At 34.6% G+C, this 23,187-nt stretch overlaps 1 protein-coding gene across 2 annotated transcripts in view; it reads right to left on the reverse strand.

Moving 5' to 3' along the window:
• LOC113500484 (RYamide receptor-like) overlaps positions 1-23,187 on the reverse strand; it is an 80,846-nt gene that overhangs the window by 1,374 nt on the left and 56,285 nt on the right. Inside the window, exons 2-6 of one of the 2 annotated variants that reach the window (XM_026881303.1) lie at positions 19,076-19,790; positions 17,598-17,796; positions 13,999-14,067; positions 10,653-10,811; positions 5,193-5,274 (exon numbers count right to left, since the gene is read on the reverse strand). In XM_026881303.1, the coding sequence (XP_026737104.1) occupies positions 5,193-5,274; positions 10,653-10,811; positions 13,999-14,067; positions 17,598-17,796; positions 19,076-19,722 (1,156 nt within the window). In that variant the 5' untranslated portion in view covers positions 19,723-19,790. Of the gene's footprint in view, positions 1-5,192; positions 5,275-10,652; positions 10,812-13,998; positions 14,068-17,597; positions 17,797-19,075; positions 19,802-23,187 lie in introns of those variants that run through there. The other variant, XM_026881304.1, reaches the window with a different exon arrangement.

Raw genomic sequence — 23,187 nt, forward strand, 5'->3', positions numbered from 1 at the left:
AGCAATTTAACGTACCTAAACATGGAATGCGGAACTCGTCATGACATAAATGGTTACCCATCGACGAATCGACCGTTTCGAGCGTAGCTTAACATTGAACTTGTGCAGGTGTAGGTTAGTTGTGAGCTCCTCTTTGAGACATTCATTTCGAAGACCTCAGTTATATTATAGTCACCTATAACCGACCCTTCTATTCACGCCTTAAAATCACAAACGATTTGTGTATTGCATGAATGAGTATTGTAATTAAGAGAAGTAAGACAGTAATCAAACACTCAGGATTGAGTTGTGAAACAAAATTGAGAAACGTCTATTAATTATTCAATCCTTTCAGGTAAAACTTCTACCACTTTTGATTGGCCAGGAGACTTGTCTTTAATGCTTTCAATTATTTATTTAAATATTTACACAAAAGTTTTAATGACATTTAGCAAAAGTTAGTCAGATCCCTTTACAGATTCTCAGATACCATTAATAAAACAAACAACAAATTAATGGTTTTAATAATTGGAAAGAATGAGTGAAATTTAATTTAAAAGAAAGTAATATTACCTATTAGGTAACAGCGTCCAAAAAGAACGAACCGTTACACGTGAAATGGTAAAAATATGAACAAATTAAATATGGCTCAGGTAAAAAATAGAAATAAATAAAAGTAAAGGAATGTCCCTGAAATCGGTGACAAAAGAATGCGAAATTTGTTTTAGCACAACAGAGGGCCAAAAAAACCCCAATGTGTGTAAAGCTGGCGAGGATTCCAATGATACCGGTTTTACGACGTCAAACACATTATTACAGCGTGGGAGGAACATTACGAGATGTTACTTAACACTCCTACAATCCAACGACTGTCAGAAATAAGATCCATTACTAAACATACTTTTCCAATAAATACTCCTAAAAGCGGCATCGTAAAATATCCGATACGATTTCTGTTTTTAGAACTCGGAACAAATCATCTCATGTTTCATAAGAACAGTTTAAGAAAAAGTACTGAAAATACGTAATTTGGCGCCAAACAGCAACTCTACATAACTTACGACCTACATGCCTTTTTCAGGAACAAATTGCTCTGCGACCCTTTTTTACTTTCAGGATCGTGATCGTGTAACCGTGGCATGATATTAAATCGTGTTTCAGAGGTTTTCCGGTGCGACGCGATATAGTGCCGATGGTATTTTGATACTACCAATGATGTTTTCTGCCGTAAAGTCCTCTGCCGTGACTCTATACAACCACAAAGCATTATACGAGACACGGAAAAATCTGCTTTCCCTTATAGGCTATTGATATTCATTGCATAAAGTGCTTACATTTTATTCTTCGATATGTTTTAATAACTGTAAATGTGTGTACTTGGGTTATGTTAGTTGCACGTTGCATATGGGTAGTCCAAGACATTGTTATTTTTATGTTGCTAAATATCCAAGTAAAACGCTAAATAATTATACCTGCACTGTACATACGTATTACATATTTTTTATTCGACTTACTTAAATATTTTTTGACCTAGAAAGATGAAACGCGATACGATATCTGCTTCAATAGACAAATAAGGAGTGTAAAAAATCCATACAACACGAAATGGGATAGTATGAGAGTACTTCTGTTGACAGGTATCAAAGGAAGCCAGGAATTGAAAGCTTTTCCGAAATCAATGGCTTTACGCACTGCATCACTCTTTGTTTTTGCTTTATTATTTGTGCATAAATGTACAAAGAGTAAAAGCTTTTGCTGTGAAACGTCACTGATCCATTCGACTCGGACTTGAACAGTTTCGTTTCAAATGAAACTAATTTCCCAAGTCTTTTATATAAAAAGAAATCATGCAATCACGGACTTCATAAATAATTTAAAGTACATAATTTAGTGTTACTTAAAGAAAAGTTGTGAAAAGTTTTCCCGAGTCGGATTTTATAAAAAGTACGTAACCACGCTCAGCGTAGTTTCAATTTCAAATACCTTGTATTTTGCGGAAAGTCCAGATAAATCGTATTATATTTAAAAAAAAAAACAACTGCACGGAGTCCACGGAAAGGCTAGAATTACAAGTCAATAAAGTAATTAGGTCTCTTGTGTTGTGTTGCTGTTTGGTTCATTCTGTTCTTACTAGCGTGAGCAAACCTTTGAGATGACGTCAGAACCTGGATATGTATGTAAATTTTTAAGTTAATTCATGAATATTTTGAAGCTTTGAATTTTTCTGGTTGATATCTTTAAAAAAAATTACGATTTATAAATCCTATTTAAGTAATTCAGTACCTATACAAAGTATATAGTTCTATAATTCTACACAACGTACCCACTCCCGGACATAACCGAAGTCTTTAAATCTGAGCTCACGTGCGATGCGGCGACGGGGTCGTGCGTAGAAGCGTGTGTCTCAGATGTGGTGGTAAGAGGGGGCATATTTGTACTTTAGCAGTCTACTTAGAGGAGCGTCTCAAAGAAGTCTAGACTCTCAGAAGCCTCTACCTTAACGTGGTGTTAAGGGAGCAAGGTGGCTTCACTGACTTGGTGAAACTTGCGATTGTTAGGGTTCCGTACTCAAAGGGAAAAAATGGAAACCTATGACTAGTGCTGCGCTGTCTGGCGCTAGGTTATTTGCCTCTATAACTGCAAATAATGTAAATCAAAATCGAGGTTAAGTGTGTGCAACTCGCACTGAGCCAGTTTTTTTTTTTAATTTAAGAATGAAATCTATGCAATATTTAGAAGAAGTAAGAATATGATATGTAAATGATATATGTATTTATGTAAACACCTGTAAAAGGAATTTGTATGATGCTTGAAAAGGATCGGATTTTTGATAAAACAGTCAAACTGAGTGAATAATTTCCTGGAAAATCGCACAATGTATGCATGTAATCAGCAGGTTTTCAACTTACGAGCGAATACAAAGTTACCAAAGTAATCATCCAACTGCATGAATGATTGATTGTGAGTTTATTACGTACGGCAATAATTAACATCACATTTTAACGTGACGTAAATATAATAATAATATCTTTAAACAAAATATTATTTCGGTTCATGAATTCTCTACTTTATAAAAAAAATCCTGATATCACTTTTATACGTGACATTAAGGTCTCATGAAAAATAGAAGTAAATTTCATAATATCGGCCAAGCCGGCTGAGTACACTGTTTAGGATATTGTTCAAACCGAAAACGTATAACTGCACGCAAGAGATTAGAATGAGCGATTCATTTAATTCTCTCAATTGAAGGATTAATTGTTCCGACTTTTTTATTGTTTTCGTTTTCCGATTTAAATTGCGATCACCTGAGTTTTGCGGATAACATAAATAACCTCCCACTTGACAAAAATAATTCAGATTAAAAAATTCGTACGTTATCAAAGCAAAAACTTGCTACGATACATGCGAAAATGAACTCACAGTGGGTCACCTGTCTTTCAATAACAATGTAGCATCAAAATCGCGATATGAAATTATATGAAAGACAAATTGCCATAGATATTGGACGGCAATATTACTCGTTACCTTAGTTAGTTCTGCTTTGTGCTTATGCGTCGCTTTTCGTCGTTGGAACGTTGCGTTGCGTTTTGTGTTAATGCATCGCTGCTAATGGGATTCTCGTTAATTTAAACTAGCCTTTGCCAGTGGCTCCGCCCGTTGCCCAATTAAAAATGATCCCATGTATAAACTTTTTGTGCAATTTCGTCGAAATCCTTTCAATAGTTGTTGTAGTACAAGGAAATATGTAATTTTTTTTAGCAATTCCACAATGTGTCATGGAATGACCACACACGGGTACTATTTAAATATCTTGCTGGTCTAGAACAAAGTTTTTTCGGTCGCTGTCAGCGAATTGTTATTCAAATGACTTCGAATAATAAAATGCTGTATTAAAGGATCACGGCGCTCCGTCCCTGAAATCTGCTGACGCATTTGTTTTATCTCAGTTCAATTCCAATGGATAGAAACTCAACTTTAGCAACTCGCATCTGTCTTCGCAAAGTTTATTTAAGAACTTGTTTATTCATGAGGGATATCTCTTTCACTGGTAGCAGGGAAGTGATGACGGACCCGTGTTTAACTTTAGGATGTACAAACAAAATAATGTAGAAAACAGATCTTTGGTTGTACATCAAAATTATGACCACAGAAGCGTAACCAACTGTTTACTAGGAATAGACCAGAGTTTTAGTGTATTGTTTCGTGAAAGTAGTTATAGTTTTAAAGATAGTTCAAAAGTATCACAGTAATTTAATTATTACGAACTTTTTTGGGTGGTTAAGCTAGCAACGAATATCAAACCAGCGTAATGACCTACAGAAACAGCAAGATTAAAATGCTGACTAAAATTTTAGTAACGATGTTTATGTTTTGTAGTTGTCAGCTCTTTCAATTATTTCTTTGACTTTTACGTACCTTAGAAGCCGAAAATTAAACTAAACGTAAAAGCCAAATCTATCACACAAAAGGGGAGCTTAAACAACAATATGTAAAGGGCTTAAATAATAATCTGTCTGTGGAAAAAAAAAACAATTTATCACAGACACACTTTTGTAACTCAATATCTCACGACCATACGTAAAAAACGGTAATTCTTTTAAAAGATATATCTTCAAAAGAAACGAAAGAGCTTTACCAAACATATAAACAAGATTTACAAAGCAATAATATTGCCTTAGGTGCGCCGAGCCTGCCTAATGCCGCATACGTCAAGTTTTTTATGTGCCTCAAGTTTGATACACTCGAGGTTTTTATGTTAAGCTCATAATAATGGATATTTTTCATAGTGAAAACAAAAAGACGTTTACCTGGATTAATGTAATGTAGAGATCGTATTTTCATTATTTGTTGGTTAAAAGTTATGGACGCCAAATGTTACCGATACAATGAGAAATAATAATTAATACATTCTTCAATTGCAGATTAAATGAGAGATTATGACTATTCTTGTATGATTTCTGCGTCCTTTAGCGTAGCGATCAATTCAATGACAATTGACAATTGACTGCGGAGAAATGCCTACGTTAGAGAAACGCTAGTTTGAAGACGCCTTTATGTTTGACAACTTTTTATTTCAGGTCAATCGTTCGGTATTCCTTTGCAGTAAAACATACCCTTCTCAAATAAAAAGTTTTGTAGCCTTACTAAATGGACCTGGCTGGATGGGTATAAATATAAATAAATAAATGGAATATTAAATGTAAATTTACCTGACATTTGTACACCTTCACATATGCTCGTCCGATGTCGCGACGAAGGGTCCATGCGTATCCGAAAAAGACATCCAAACGCCTGAAACAAATTGTAGTCTACAGAAAGATATCTGTTAAACGTCATTCAATGTACATATAATCAGCAACAGAAGTTAGTGGATGAAATCAGAATAATAAGGTATCAATCATTAATTAACAGTCACGTTTCAAACATCATCAAAAGGTTATAGAGACCTGCATCTACATCTACGTTTCCAGAACCGTAAAATTAAAGATAAAAAAATAAACACCCTCGTTTTAAATGTCACTCCACTCTAATTTTATCAAAATCGGTCCAGCCGTTTTTATAGTTGACTTCAAGTTGGATGCTACCCTGAAAATTTCAGCTTGCTAGCTTATCAGGAAGTGTCTCAAAATTGAGTTGCAAAAATCGACAAGCAAGTTAGTTAGTGCTTAAAAACGTGGGAAATTATATTACTTTAAGACGTGCTGGTAGAGGCTGCCCTTTAAACCTAAATGTATAAAGATTATCGACTATTGTTTCCAGATGACATATCAATACTCATTAAATTTGAGTATGTACAGTTGTATTCAAGATTTGATCGCGTTAATCCGTTTATTTTGCGGATCATACTGTATTTGTGAAATTTGATTGCTTATCATTATTGCCTCGATATTATAAATTGAGTATAACATAAAATTTAATGAGACCTTCTTTTACTAAAATATGTGAACGCATTCACTTAACAGATTGCTTGTTTAAGATTTAATTTTGGTTTGTATGACAGACATATAAAGATTTGTATTGTTGACCTTTTCTGAAGGGCCTAAGTATATTAAAACGTCGTTAATATAGACATCGACTTCATAAATACAACATTGCCGTACTCGGACCAAGTTTATTTTATTTGGTCCAATGCAATGTTGGGATAACTCAAAATTTATATAAAAAGTATTAACTGGAGTTTCGAAATGTTATGGCTGTAACTGATTATTTAACCAAAATTGTGAAACTTTTTCAATTCATTGTGCGAGATCGTAATCTATTCATAACATTGTTATGGTGTAGCGAACAAAAACGTTTTGTTTGTACTCCGTCCGTAAAGTGAACATGGGATCGGTAAATAACTTTTTGTCCTTACCATCATAAATAGTTACTAAAAGATAACCTTATGGCTTTTACTTATTATAGGTCAATAGTAGTTAAGGTTATATTTATGGTTTATATGGAGACCCTATAAAGACCACCTGAATTACCCTACTCTCTTCAAGAATAACAAGAGGCATAACAATTACGTTTGAAAAGTAACTGTTTTGGTTTCATTTTTGTTCGGTAAAGTACTTGACCAACGGTAAACAGGTTCACAATTAAACGCGGGTTAAACAAATGAAAAAGAAAACAAATCCAAAATAAGCTGAAAGAGATGGGTGTATCTCATTAATTATGATTGCTTCATAGCTTTGTAGTGACAGAAGGACGGACACGCGGACAAAAAGACAAAGAGACGCAGAACATAGAATTCTATTTCATTTACAATTTGAAATATCTGATAATTATGTATTTTGTGCAAGTGAAAATGGTCCAAGCCAAACTAGTCTCACTTGACTGTTTAAAGCAGATACAAAATAATAAATTGACAAAATTGTAAATCGAGGGAGCCAACTCAAAGATAAATGTATTTACGAAGATCAGGTTCACTCTGTTCTCAGACCTTCACGTCGGTAACGATGTAAGTTATCCAAAATGAATAAATCATAACAGGATAAAGTTCAAAGCGATATATGAAAATAAATTGAGTTTCTTTCAGAATTTTTATACCGCGAGAAACTAAGTAAGATTGGCGTAGTGATGTAGGTGAGAGGTGGACGGGAACTTACGCTACAAGTCCTGGCGGGGTTTAACATTGACGATTGCTTTCTCTAATTAAATGATGCAACGGTTTACTCGCTCGTTTTTATCGGGAGTGTCCGACAAGTTTGGCCTCAACCAGAGTGCTTAATTCAGACTCATTCTCAATCCAGAGTCTTGTCTCGGGTCGCATGTCGAGACGAGACGAGACTAGTTTTGCTTTCGAGGTAAATACGTGTAAGTAAATCATTGCTTCATTTAATTTAGAATCAAAAGTTTTAATTTCAAGTAGGCATTTTGCAAGTACTTTTAAAACTTATATGTATTATTGACTCTACCAGAAAAATCATATACATACAAATATCAGAAATATCATTCCTCTGGTGAAGAATCGGCAAGAAACTCAATAAGTCCATAATTATGAATCAACATCCCAAAGAAAAATACTTTTCCTTTAATTAAATGATCTTTTATAAATAGTTGCTACTAGACCAGCTTTTGCTTCATATTACTTCCAAAGATTGTGAATAATATTATAAACGTCATGCCAATGCACATAGATTCTCCTTCTTTTGCATAGTACCTTATAATAGGACACATCATTATCATCATACGTTGTCTAGGATATAAAAGGGTAACGTAACATATATTATGATGAATCACCTTGTTGCAATATTGTTCAAAGGAAAACTCTACATCTTTCATCATTTCTGCATCAATACTTAGAAGTTTTCAAATGTGAATAAATTATTGCTATTTTACAATATTGTTCAAATTAAAACGATATATCACAGAATGAACTGTTTAGAAATATAATGATTAGTTCAGTTAATATTTCTATTTATTAACAGTCTGAGCTTTGTTTTCAAATAATGGTTCTTTACTATTTGTCGTATAGGTTAAATACTTGACACTGCTATTAGCAGTCATAAAATTTTACAGGCCCGAATGCGTGAAGAAAAATCAGAGAACAAAATATGTTATGATCACGCTGAATAAGAAACAAAATTGATAGTACCGCAAAATATGCGTGAAGAGCCTTCAAGGCTTCGCAAATAATGGAAATTATTATAAAGGTACATTTTGGTAGCTTCAGGGAGACGTATTGTATGAACAGGTTAGACCTTTATTGTATTCCTGTCACTAACATTTGAAGTTCAATAAAACTGTCAGTCGTCTTTTTAATATCGTATATAAAAGCTCCTATACTGAAAACGCTAATTTTGTATAAGGTGATAACGTAAGCATGATATACTTAGAGAATAAAATATGACCTGTTTACAACGTGTTAACAAGAAAGTAGTTTAAAATTGGTCAAGTGCGAGCGTTTAGTCACGATAGTGAAGACTATATAATTATGTAGATAAAAAAAATCACATTTCAGTCACCCATATTTTTTTACTGCACCAGCCATAGTGTATCCTCGATTTTTATTATATCAAGTTTATGTTACTGTACGTTAACGAGATGAGCATAAACACTGGTATAAACAAACAAAATAATGTCGAAACGAAAATACATAGATGTGTTAAACAGCGTGTGTCAAAAGAATGTCAGTAATATTATAACTATTTAATTAGACCAATTTACAACATAAACTCAGCATGTGCAACATTGTGGTATGAATCGATATCTTTTTCTCTAACTAACTGTCTCTTCCTAACCTAACCTAACCTAACACCAAAAAGTTTATTACACTTTTAAATATGATAGTTATTAATGAGAATGTCGCCAACCAAACAGTTCCACAATTTAAGCATGCCTAAAGTCTACTAAATACAAGGAAAATGAAAACAAATGGTCTTGAGGGAATCCAAGTCGGCGCGCTTGTGGTTTATTTATTGATCGCAAACTCCCAGATCGTGTGAATGCACCGATTTACTGCATACTAACACTTGATCTTAGCTTTCAAATTTCATAGTAGTAGAAGAAGATATTTAATTTTATTTTAGAAGAGTTTTTGATGATGAGTATTTTCAGACAAATTCAGGTGTCATTATATTCGAATTAATATGGGTATTATCATATCACTAGCTAAAATATTGAGGGAAAACATTGTGGTTTTCTCACATAAATTCCAATATTTCACGAGTCCCTCTTGAAATATTTTAAGGTGTGCGGTTGCACACTTGAGAATTTTTCAAGTGTGTAAAGCCATGTTAGAGGCGTACAAGTGCACTAAAATCTGACAGGTTGTTGTACATAGGTACATTTAAGAAAAAAAGGTAACAAAAATTATGTATTTTTTCGAAGATGTGAAATGAAGTCAACATAATTAATATCTCTTAAAATCTTCAGAACTCAGAATAACTCCTTGAAATTATAAAATACCAAAGTAAGAGCATTAAAAGATACTTCTATGAGAGCCCGGTTTAAATCTGAAGTTTAAATGAAAATTTATGCTTCTTGCTGCAGAATAAAGTTATTGAAGTCCATAGAACCGAGGGAAGCTACGAAGCAGTAAAGGTCTCTAGTGAATCCGAACGAATGAATCAAGTAAATAAAATAAACACCGATGCAGTACGACTGGAACTTGGGACACTGAGGGTTTTACTCAAATTTACTTAAGAAAGAAATGTTGGTAACAAAACTTGGTCATTCATCAAGGCTATAGGCATAGCTCAAATTTATGACAGCACTGAACTACTTTCATTATTTGCTGTTTTAGCGGCAACAAAAATACATTATCAGCAAAAATTTCGATCACGATTAACGAATTACAACATGATGAATGAAAATCAGGGGAACCTCACTAGTAGGGTTCCATTTTCACTGGGTTGCCCAACCCTAAAAATAGTGACATAAACCAAGAGAGATAACTTTTATGCTGCCTGCATAAGTTTAACTTATCTTATAAAAATGGAGCAGTTTCCATCAGTGATTTACGTCGTACAATATTTTGAAGTACATTTCCTGGAAATAATATAGCCTGGAATAGGTAGCGTAATGACTTATTCCGATAACGCTCTCTTACTCCGAACGATCCTAGTCTTACATTGCGGTTATGTGGCCGACTACAATGCCCCGTGGGTTTATCCGCTAATAAGGGTTGTACTTGAATAGCATCTCAAGAATTAATGACATAAAATCCAAATCCATTTTCCTTAAAGGAAGGTAGCTACAAAATTGGCGAACATCAACATTTATTTCAGCTAAAAAGACAGATATAAATTCTACAATGCGGTTTAAATCGAATCTAGTTATATTATCGTCTAGCGACCCCACCGAGTTGACTCCGGTTGGGTCCGAAACGAGTCAGACAATACCTACCGATTAATACGCTTGAGTTCGTTCCATCACTAAATACTTTGTTTTTATATTTGTAGATGAAAAACTCTCATTCAAAAAGTCTACACGAAAATGCATCAAAATTCACAAAGAGAGAATTTCGGAGTAGACTAAAGCTTTCTTGAAAAAAAATACACTCGTAAATCCAACCCAGATTATACGTCAGAGAGTGACGTACTACAGTCGGATTTATAACTGAAAAGGCATTTAGATTTACTATAAACCCCCATTATGTCCGTCCCTTATCCGAGGTATTACTAGCTACTGCGTTCCGCTTATAGATTTCTGGTATGGGTAGTTAATACGTCAAATAACAATACCTGTTTGAACCCGCGTCGATATCGAGTGTTCATGTAGCAGTAGATGATGGGGTTGTAGCAGGAGTGAGACATCGCCAGCCAGTGGCTCGCGAACCACACATACGGCATGCCGGGCCACGTGGCCCACGCCTCGTCAGCTTCATGTATCGTCCATAGTACCTGCACAATATTATTTTACAAGACATTACTCTTCTTCTGATAGTTTTGAGTAAAAACAGTGTATGGAGGGTCGGTGCGATGGGCAAGGGATCGTGAAGACTGGCGCGTAAATGAGGCGTGTAACCAGCAGAGCCTTATATAATGAGACTTTTGATGACGATGATAATACATTTGTAAACGAAAACCGCGAATATATTGTAGTGAGTCTGGGTGTCATTGCGCATGTGAAAGTCACGCGACACAAGGATTGCTGAACGCGTGATCGTTGTAAAAAAAGAACAAAATACACATTGTGCCGAATCCAACTGGGCAGTTATCTGTCTAGTAAATAGTGATCTTGATAATAAATCCAAATCTAGAAGGAGTAAAGTGTGTACGGATTTAGTTTTTAAAGATCAGGGCAAAGGTTCGAAATTCGAATGAATGAAAAATATAATAATTGGATTTTAGTTCCTGGTTTATATTGAAAATTTACTGAATAATTCAAAAGCCTTGGCTGGCCTTTCTACAAAAATATCAATTATTCAATATTACTCGCCACATTTTCAGATGCTGGTTCAATATTATTTTCATTCACTACATTTATCTACCTTTGTATAAACTAGCATATATTGCTAGTTTGTATTGTTGTTAGAGGCTATCATTTAATATTACTAAAATTAAATACAATTATTTCCTAAATACGATTGCTAATTAAATACGATTATTTTCTCAGTATTTGTTATTGCACTCCACATAAGATAAAGCCTGATGACAGACTTACTAAAAAAATTCCGTTTTACCTACTAAATAATATCATTTAAAAACGGTACGGTGATAAAAACTGTATGCATGATACTTTAAAAAAAAACTGTATTTATTTTTCAGCCGATTGTTGCGGGTCCTTCAGTATCGCGAGACCAGCTCGCACTGACCAGTTTTTACGCGTAGGTAGACGGATACAAATAATAACCTAATTTGGGAAACTCAGTAAGTAATATCAAGGGTATACTTAGTGTAATAGCTGCGAGCACCCACAAGTTGTACATTTGTTTTGTCTTCATCCTTTACTTAGTATCTAGACCAATCTAAGTTGAACAGTAGGTAGCTTTTGGCTTTCTCTGCCCAGAACTAATTATCTCCGTCCAAGATGTTAACTTGTAAGTTGTTATTAGACTTTATGTGAAGTAAATTAATTTAATTTCTACTGCTAATTGAAGCATTGAATCGTAGCGTCACGCTTAAAATATTTTTTCCTAATGCGGTATGGTTGTATTCGTCAGTATCGGGGTTGTGACAAGGATTACACATATGATACGTAAAACTTTTGTCAAAAATGAAAGAAATTGTTTTAAAAATATATAGTACGTATCGTTAGTGGTATTTTTGCTGATGTTATGATTTTTCAATGTTATTTGTAAGTACTTAAAAGGAAAAAACAACATTTTTTTCGCACGTTTTTATGTCGCATAAAATTGGTTGACTGGATTGATTGATGAATGAATATATTACCCCTTTTTTAGATTACGGGTTTACTCCAAGGGTGAAAACACCACAGAAGCGTTAATGCTGGCAAAGCTCTCGAATATATCAATAGAAATCGTTTATTACTTGTCGAAAACGAATACCTGGATTTTACTACTACTACTTTAATAAAACATGGTCTAAGGCTCTAATTCTGTAAATTATGAAAGAATTTACACTATCCACTTTATAAACCTCAAAATACATTTCACGCAATTAATAAATTTATTACAGCTGTTATTTATGGAATGCGGTGGTGGTATCACTACGTGAATAGACATCGACTAAGAGAAATGACCGTGACCCGCTAATTACTCGTTACAAATATAGATTTAAGGCGTCTGCCCACTACACCGTTCCATACCATGACCGTGCTATGAACGTGTCCGGCAAAAAAATATTCTCTGTATTAAAAAGTATGCGACCATGCCCACTAGCCCGTGACGTTACCGACCAGCATTGTCGCCTTTTTAATACAGAGAATATTTTTTTGCCTGACAAGTTCTTAGCACGGTCATGGTATGGAACGGTGTAGTGGGCAGACTCCTTTAACGCTCAAAATCATCCGTCATCATTATATTTTGGGTAATCATGATGTAGCTCTGCTTCCAAGATCGGTTTTCAGCGGTACTCACCCACGCTTTCAACCGTATTTACAAGAACTCATTAATAAAATTCATTCAAGTGCTACAGTTCATTTATATAATCTGATAGTTGAAAGACGCCTGATATATTTTTCGGTTAGCTATTTTATCGTTTAGTTGTTAGTCTATTAAGAAGATACATCAATCGCCATTTTAAAAATGGCCATTTTGAAAAAAGAAATTGCCCCTGTTACTACCACAATTCTGAAAAAAATAAATATGAATTATGAGAATGGACAAAGAAGTTTAGGAACAACCATAACAATACTCTAACCACAGTCCAAATTTGTTTCCCTTTAGAATATTCGTAAGGAACCCTTTTTAGAATACCCATACTTAAGAAACATCACGCTTCTTACGTGTACAAACTTAAAGTTTTTGTTTTATTAAAAAGGACTTTAATTCTTGTGTCGGGAGCTTTTACAAACATTCAAGTCAAAGTTGTTATTGTTATTACTGTAAACTGGTCCAAGTTTTCTACAAATGTCAAATCAAATAAATGTTTGTACTCATGTACGGCAAACACATCTACAATTGCTTCATTCCCTGAATGTTTACAGCCCAACCACTTCAGTTAGGAAACAATCTAAATTCTAAATCCCTTACGACCCAAAACTTTATTAATATTGACGACCCTCGCGTTCACCGATGACCGACTATTCTTTTAGCCTTCAATGTTTGCATAAAATAGTCTACATTATTTCGATAAAACCCAAAAACATTCTCAAAGCAAATAGAATATGAATTAATTGGAAATGTGTTTGTCTACGTATATATGTATAGAAACAAAAACATATCCTCACTACTTAGGCAATAAATAAATAATTATATCATTTAAATAATAATATAATTAGAAAGAAATAACCCCTGTGTCAAAATAATTAACAAAACAATAGACACGCCAATAAACCGCTGCTACGGCGTCCTTAATCTTAAGTTCACGATAAGGACGCCATTTAGGTCTGAAACTAGTCGGGCGATCCCGATAAATATATCACCACCACCTCTTTAACATACATGTACTTATATATTATACTTACAATAAACATGTTGAGCGGAAGCCAACAAATTGTGAAGATTGTTACTACTATCACCATCATTTTGATCATCTGAAAATAAAATAATAATGTAATAACAATTCGACGTAATATCTTCAGTTAAGGAGTTAGCAGAATGTTCTGCCTTTCATATAAGTTCTTTTATATAGACTACGGTATTATCTACGTATTGTTGAGACAAATTGAACAATCAGTATAAGTTTACTACGATATGAGAACCCCATGCCTTAATAAAATTTATTGAAAACTTTTTTCATCACTTAAAGTGGAATGGTAAAGTCAATTTGTGAAAGGACCAAAGTTCATTTAAGCTATTGGAATGTAATATCGGGATACTTTTATTGATCTGCTGGCTTACTGAATTTTAAAGCAGGGGTTTTTATTTGTGTAATGTTTACGACGCAGTCTAGCCGTCTTATTTCCAGAGCCCCATTTTTTTGTGACTACTTTGCCTTTTATTATGATTATATACTTTACTTCTACGACTTTATTAATTAGTGAAAGTCCATGCTGACAACAGGTGACAAAGATTTCATATCAATGAAAGTCAAAGTCAGTCAATTTAAACTGTTTTCTTAAAACGGAGCAACTTGTTTTGACCTGGATTGTAACCACTTTACTGGACTGATTGATCCACGTGAGATTTTTATTTGACCACGAGTTTTTTTATCGGTACCTGTTCGTACACTTGCCTGTAAACTTATCTTGGTTCAAGATAGAGAAGTCTGTAAGAAAATGGGTGAGGCCTGTGTACTCTAGGTACTTCTTTGAGTTCGAGAATTGCATAAACTTGTATTGCTATAAATAATATATGAGCAATTTACCTACACAGTACGAGTAAAAATAAAATGTCATAAACGGAAGAAAAAATTGATGACGTTTTTTTATCACGGTGTGCTATTTTATGTGGTCACGCTATTTGGAGATTACTATAATCGAACAAAAATACTTTACTCGTAACATTATAATGTTACAGAGTTGGACACTATAATGTTTTGTTTTTAATACTCTTCTTTGCTGTTTGAAACCCTTTTCTTTTAAATAAGAAGAATAAAAAAAAGAACATCACTTCTTAGCTCCCAATTATTTGATTTTGGCACTTATTCAAATTAACTTCACTTTTCTGAAATCACTTTTCTAAGTTAGGGAAATTCTTCAGAGTTCGGTTAATTTTAGAAAATGCGTGGGAAAGTTCTCCTAAAAATAAAATTGTATTATGTACCGTCAATATTTATGTTTTATTAAAATGAGGAAATTGCCCATTGGGTTTTCCATGGAAGACAGTCACGACTCTCAAGGCTTGTATTAAAAATGAAATGTTTATGTTGAGACGAGCTTTTGTTTACCATTCTTGGTTTTATTATAATTTATTTATTGCTGGTTTAACAAACCTCATACAATTATTACATTTGAATGGGTTGCTGGTTTGCGGTTGATGATAACATTGATACTCAATATTCGATTATTTTTATATTTGAAGAGGCCCTCAGAATATACTTTTAAACAGTTTGGTTTTACATTATTATTATCTAGAATATCTATCTAAAACGTCAACCTGATTCAAATTTATCAAAATTGGAATACTATTGAAGAAATAAATTATTGTGTATGTAAAGTAGTTATAAGTTTCCCAGCTTGCCGGCCCGTGTCGGGAAATAACGACCTCACTTAAGAACTGTAAAGTGAATAAAATCAGGTCCATGTTTTTTTTCAGACTGTAAGGGTAAAAAAACTGAATGAGGTTAAATAAAAAACTACAACTACATATACTTTCAGTGTTTTCTATTCTCGACTAAACGGGTACAAAACTATGATTAGTCGATAGAAACACGTTATTTGTAACCAGTGTATAACTACTAGACTAGATCAAAGCATTGGATAGAACTGTATAAGCCACAGGTCTATCCACCGATGGTCAATGTGACTTCAGAACGGTATGAAAGAAAACCAACAAAAACGTAGGATTTTTGGCTAGATTTTGTTTCAACAACTTTATCCAACTGGAACCAAGCCATTAACAAATTAAAACCTGGTTTTTTTTTGCCAGTGATAGACATCTTTACTGTAGTGTGTGGAATCGTGAAAAGGGTGGTAGCAGTACCCCACATGACACGAATGCGTCGATGTCATCAGTCACCCAGTAACCACAGCCTTAGCAAGTCGGGAAACGTCGGGAGAATAGCTATTTATACCGCCTAATTAATTACGTACGCAAGACCCGTTATATTTGAATAGTAAATGTTACAAACTAGGAATGCTCGTTTGTTATTAGTTCGCCGTTCCCAGGCCAGATCTATTCTGTAGTATATAAGCAAAAATCCGAACAAATTAAATAAATAAATGCGGACAACATCACATACATTGTTCTGAACCCAAAGTAAGTTGCCGAAGCACTTGTGTTATGGAATTCAGAATAATTCAGATACAACGAAGGTACCACAAACACCCAGACCCGAGACAATGTAGAAATGTGAATTTTTACGTTGACCCGACCGGGGATCGAACCCGGGACCTCAGAGCTAGCGACACCTTGAAACCGGTGCATACGCCACTCGACCACGGAGGTCGTCAATCGTCAATTTAATAAGTTAAAGAGATTTTCTTAAATTTTTCTTGACGTTTCCCACCTTTATTTTTTTGCCATTGAGTTAAAGGACCGCATTTCCATAAGCTGGTATAAAAAGTTACGGGGTAGCCTGGATTTAATTCTTTGAAGTCCCAGAGTGACTCAGCAAAGGGATTTTGCTCGTTCATTCTTTAAATGGAAATTCCCGGTTATGGGTCAGTTCGACGGCTTTGAAAAAGGATAATATGAATTTGATTGTGTTTTGTTAGTACGAGTGTAGGTATTTGTTTGTGCCTATTAACCATCCATCAAGATAGCTAGTGATAGACCGTTATTTATCCTCTTCATAACGATTTTGGTCATTCACCACTGATTGTTGTCGTAAACCACGATAACGTCGATATTGCCATGCATGCCTGATTGATGTAGAGAATTATTCATACGAGTATGTGGAAACAGGAATTCTGGGCCAGTATTGGCTGTTATTTAGTCAACTTGTTGCAATAAATGGTATCAAATAGGAAAATAATTTTGATATTGTAAATAGACCAAAAGTAGGTAAACTACTAACTATTACCGTTGGCTTCAGAAAGAATAGGGAAATCAGTAAATGATTTTTCCGGTTTTTTGAGCTTACAGCGCCATTTATGAACATTCACAAGAGTTGTTAAATCTTTGAATCTAAGGTCCATTTTACTAGTAAACGTTAGATATGAGCGAAAATTTAAGAGTTTTGTTGAGTTGAGTTACATTTTTGAAACTGATTTAAATTAATTAGTGACATACTGTGGTGCATCGTTACAGTTACTTAAAAATTTAAGACATTTTAGTAACATATATAATCACGATACAATTTTCAATAAAGACACATATTTTTAACCAATACATTTAAGCTCTGTTTGGTCTTGGAAAACCAATAACAGCCTCGAACTAAAGAAATGAATAAGAAAGATTATTGCGGTAGGAGCGAAAGTAAGTTCTATAAAACTATACAAAATTTCAATTGGATACCAACCTTTCGTTTAGAATGTTGCAAGCGTGAATCCCTGGCGTCTTGTGCCTCGCCAGGAGGTCGTCCGCCCCACACGGCGTGAGCGATCCTTGCATAAGTACAGATGAGTGCACACAACGGCAGCGCAAACTGCAGCACCAGCAGTGCGCAAGTGTACTGACTGCTTTGTCCAGGGTAATCCCACTTTTCGAGGCATATGTCTCTGTGAAAATACTAAGCATTGTAGTGACAATTATACTTAAGATGGTGTAAGAATTAAGGCAAATAATGGTATCGAGAAATTTTTACTTGTTTAAGTTTCGTATCTCCGAATTTTAATACCTTAAGGTGTTCAGATGATTAAACACATCAATAACAGTTTAAAAATATTATCTGCACCCAGTAGGTACTCTTAAAAGGAAATCTAATCTAAGCTCGAATACACACCATTTTAACATGATTACGTTCTAAACTATTTTAAACATTACAGTTTAACTGATGGTCAATAGTCAATTACGAATACCTGTCAGAGAACTGACGGAAGAAAATGAACAATAACATTTCTACGCTCTTTCTACTTTATTGTATGACAATTGGTAACAAGTTTAAAGAGAACTGTTGCAGAAAACGAGCTTACGAACAAGAGTCAATGAATGTCTTGATGTTCAATGGTTTCAATTAATTTTGTTCGCTTTCAGCAAGTTCTTGAAAAGATTCCATAAAGTTATTACAGATTACAAAAAAATGCGAACAAAAAAGGTTTCATATAAAACTAATTGTCCGTTAAATTATTATTAAATAGAGTAAAAATATCTTGTAATATGTGAAAAATAAGATTGATTTGTATTCCTTAAAAGCATAATTTTAATAGTGCATCCGAATTATTTTTCACAAACAAACATCAGGATGAATAAACGTCAAAAGTAAATTTAAAGACCTAATAAATTTTCTCCCCTTTAGATTCTACATTAAATTCCACCTCCAGTTCTAACTATGAAATTCGAAAGAGAATGCGACGCTTTAACGCTTAAGAATATAGTTTCTAATTAAAATACTATCTCGTAAGATATCACCTTATCCGGAGATTTGAAAGATAGATTTAATTAATCCAATTGCATTATCTAACCTAGACTTCGTTATTGCGACTGAGCCATAATCTCATTTCATATTTTAATAACTTGTTTCGCATATAAGTAAACTGTACTTTTCTCTACAAGGGTTGTTTTATGAAGATACTCGGAAAAAATGTACGAGAGTTCTTTCCCGTTTTAAAGCCCATACCTTCGCAATAACTGAACAGATTTTGATATGAATTATTGATCGTTGTGTTATGGAAAAATCATGCCCTTTTATTTGACATCTCACTTAGATATACGCATAAAGTGAACAAGTTTTTTGCCATCCGTCTTTTTTCGTCTTAAAACGCTTTTGTGAAACGCCAGATTTCCATAGATAAATGATAAGAAGATGAGGGTTGAAGACGGTTAAGATGTTTAACTTACGCTTGACAGTACTCGTGCCAGGGTGTCGGCCTCTGCAGTTGTGTTACGATGGTAATAGGAGCTGCTGTCGCGAACGCACCAAACCAAACAGCAGCTACCACCACTTTAGCCGCCGTCTTCCCCAACCGGGGCTTCAGCGGCTGCATTATAGCCATATATCTATCTATCGATATCGCTAACAAAGTATACGCACTCACAAGCACAGACACCGCTTGAGAATAATTCACAACTTTACACATAATAATACCAAACGGCCAATACCGCAGTATTAACATAGATACAAACGAAAACGGTACACAAAATAGCGTCATTAGAATATCACCCACCGCCAAATTCACGATAAAGTAATTCGTCACTGTCTTCATACGCGGCGAAGTTTGTACCACGAAACATACTAAACCGTTCCCGACAAGCGCTATCAAAAACACCGCACTGTACATAAAATAAACACAGCTATGGAAGAGCGATGAGCTAATAAAGTCTTCTGGATAAGTGCGGGGATCGCACACGTCGTAAGCTGGGTCCGTCCATGTTGAGTTTTTGGTATACGTAACGTTTACATTTCGCTCTTCAGTTACGTTCGTGAATAAATCAAACTTGCTGTCAAGATTTCTGATAGTTGTTCCATAGGAATTGTCATCTAACATTATGTGCTAGATTTTGTTTCATTTCAACATTTTCAGCATCGGCCTCCGCAGCGGCTTAAGTTTTTTACCTGAAAACAAATTGAAATATGATTAATAAATTGAATTCCTTTAAAAAAAAAATGTTTTCTTGAATCCACCAAGATGTGGGTTTTTGTAAACAGATCGATGATTAAAATGTGAAGGGTTGGGAAGGGTTGGGAAGGGGTTAACGGGCGTGAAAACGTTTGTTTACAAAACGCTTACACAAAATGATAAACGAGAGGTTCAAAAATAAAAAAATACATATTTTTGCGTGAATCTAACAATGTGAACTTTTCTGTATTATATTTTATACAACTATTCAAATAAACAACTTTTTTAACAAACCAAATTACCCATAATATCTATTTTTGATCTTTTGCTGGTTTAACTTGATGGAAACATATTTGGGGTATGTGACAATAGAAATATGTTAAAAATTGATAAATAACTTCGTGATTTTATCGATTACGTCAATACTTATTCGTTAACTCTGCTCCGTGATTAATTGACTACAAATATGATACAGTACGCGGCGCTTCGGCGCCAGATATCAACTCGTCAGTTGAATTTAGCTGGAGGGGTATCATTACGTTACATTGTGAGCGAGAATTTTAATTAAAGCTACTGTACAGTTTTAGCACTAAAATGTAACTGGCAGCTATTTTTAGAACATAACCAGTTTCACAGCCATAATAATATTACAGAAATATCTTTCTGTTATATCGCTAATATCTTAAATACAGTTTTGCAGCTATTTAAGGTTCTTGCTTAAAAGAAAAAGTAAAAGTTATCGTAACAAGTCTGATTTATGACGAAGGCAGAACCCATTGTTGCGTGGTCCCTATATCATCAGTAGCTATAACTAACATGTTGTAAGCTTACGACGTTACGACATTAATATAAGCTCGATTTTCGCGACAATATTTTACAGTTGTCGTGATAGGCGACTGTACGCACAATCAGGCTGTATGAAACTTGCGTCAATTCAAATCAGGTACGCCCTTGTCCTTGGTACACATTCGAGGCATCAAATATTCATGATATACAAACATGTTTGTGTGCTGATGTAATTATTTTTGCCATTGTATTTTTGCTTTTGAATAAAATTCAGAAACGATATCGATTTTCGTTCTTTGCTATGGTATTTACAATTTTGGATGGTAACTGTATTATATTTATTTGACTTCAAACAATTGCAATTTATGGTGTGCTAGAAAATGTATACCAACACTAATTGAGTAGGAATTGAGGATTTGCTGCTCGTATTTTATTTAGCGATTTTTTAAGAACCTAAATTTTTATTAAAATACTTTTTCCTAATTTAATTTATAAGTTTATTCTAAACAGATAGGTAAGTCTAACTAACGTAAAAATATAAGTGTACAGAATCAGTAGCTTTTAAAGCAACGAAAACATTATTGAGGTCCGGCACTTTTCATTGGTATCCTTATATGTATTGTCGCCGAGATCAAATTAAAAAGGTACTCTTCCGTAATTGGGTTTCGTAGAAATGGGGAGATTTCTTGTTATAAGGACGCTGTCACAAAGACTTGACTCAGCTTAGTTAAAGAAGGTTTTACGTTAATTATTCCGGCGTCCACTCTGTACTCATCAACTATTACTTTTTTATTCGATTTATCCTAAAAATAGCACAAGCCTTTGGAGCAAGCACAGATAACAAATTTATTTTAAACTGTGCTTCAATTTTCGTCTATAATGATTACCAAAATGCTCTCTCTTTGTCTGTTATTTATGGAGTGTGGCACTGAACTTTCGAAGCTTTTAACTCGGAACGCACAGGGGTGAAAATATCGGAAACCAGACCATTGAGGTATTTAAGTAGGTCATTGCTCTGTAATTCTTTAATTTTCAAGCAATCATAAATCGAATTAAAGAATAGTAGTCCAGTGACATGTCTGAAATCATTAACGTCTATATCTCTTTCATCTATACTTCTATATTAATATATAAAGCTGAAGAGTTTGTTTGTTTGTTTGTTTGAACGCAGGAACTACTGGTTCAAATCAAAAAAAATATTTTGTGTTGAATAGACCATTCATCGAGGAAGGTTTAAGGCTATATACCATCACGCTGCGACTTATAGGAGCGAAGATACAATGGAAAATGTGGAAAAACCAGGGCAGGTATAAATCATAACTTATATTCTCTAACCACGCGGCCGAAGTCGCGGGCAACAGCTAGTTTACATATAAATACATAACGCTGTAGCGTTTTGATTAATCACGAGACGAAGTAATGTCATTTCTGTACGTTTGGGCATTTCCATTGACGTCATCTATTACTTGTCTACAGCTACCAAAATTAAACTAATATTATAAATAAGAAAGTGTATTTTTGGGTCTGTTTGTCCGTTTTTTTAAAGGCAAAGCGGAGCAATGAATTGACGTTACGTTTTAAGTGGAGATAGCTGAAACGACCAAGAGGAACATAGACCTTTTTTGATGCCCCACTTTAGTAAAATAAGGGGTGGAAGTTTGTATGATGGATTCCGCAATTTTTAAGGTAGAAAGCTAAAAAATTGGTGCTCGAGGCACACGGCGGGGCAGGGGCCCAATTGATGCGGGCAATTTGTGACTTTTTTCAATCTACCCAAACCCCTTAAAGCAGTGTTTCACTCATAGTTTTGAAGTCGAAAAGTTAAAAATCGGTACACGAACTCTTCATTACCGATGCGCAAAATACTTGCAATATTTTCTTTTTTAAATCTGCTCCCAGCCCGTTAAATAGGGGATGGAAAGTGTGAGACTCTCCGCAGAAAAGTAATATGATACAAAAAAGGAAAAATTGTTCAGTGTTCTCTTTTGTGTTCCATATTAGGAAGGGGGAACGGTGTTACCAAGAATTTTACGGGAGCGAAGCCGTGGACAAAGGATGATAACCTAATAATAGATACCTCATGTAGAAACGTCTAGTATTTTGTTAGCCTTCGGCAAATTTTGAGGAATATGTTCGCTACCCGTACGCGGGGAACAACAAGATTTGATTAGATAGGTTGGTTCATTTGGTTAGCTAAACTCGAGCTTGGGTGGCGTAATATAATAGTGGAAATGGTGCGCTTAAGGTGACTTCTAATTAAATGATGCAGCGGTTTATTCACGCGTATTTATTGGGCTTGCTCGACTAGTTTCGGAGCCAACCAGATTTCTTAATCATGAGCTGACGCGGCGGCGGTATCGCGAGTCAAATCAAATCAACCTTTATGCAGAATCTATTGAGACGTTATCTATTGGTATTAATTGGGTTTAATGAAGAGGAAATAGTAAAGGGGACACAAAACATTTTATATTTTTCTCCAGTACATCTGCATGCGACCATGTATCACTGAAGATGTTATGGATAGCAACTGGTTCCCGTCATGTGGAGTGTTATTTGTTTCCATTAGTCTTGGCACTGAATCTCCTTTAATCTTACTCAGTATTAAAT

This window comes from Trichoplusia ni, chromosome 14 (assembly GCF_003590095.1).
Source record: "Trichoplusia ni isolate ovarian cell line Hi5 chromosome 14, tn1, whole genome shotgun sequence".
NCBI lineage: Eukaryota > Metazoa > Arthropoda > Insecta > Lepidoptera > Noctuidae > Trichoplusia > Trichoplusia ni.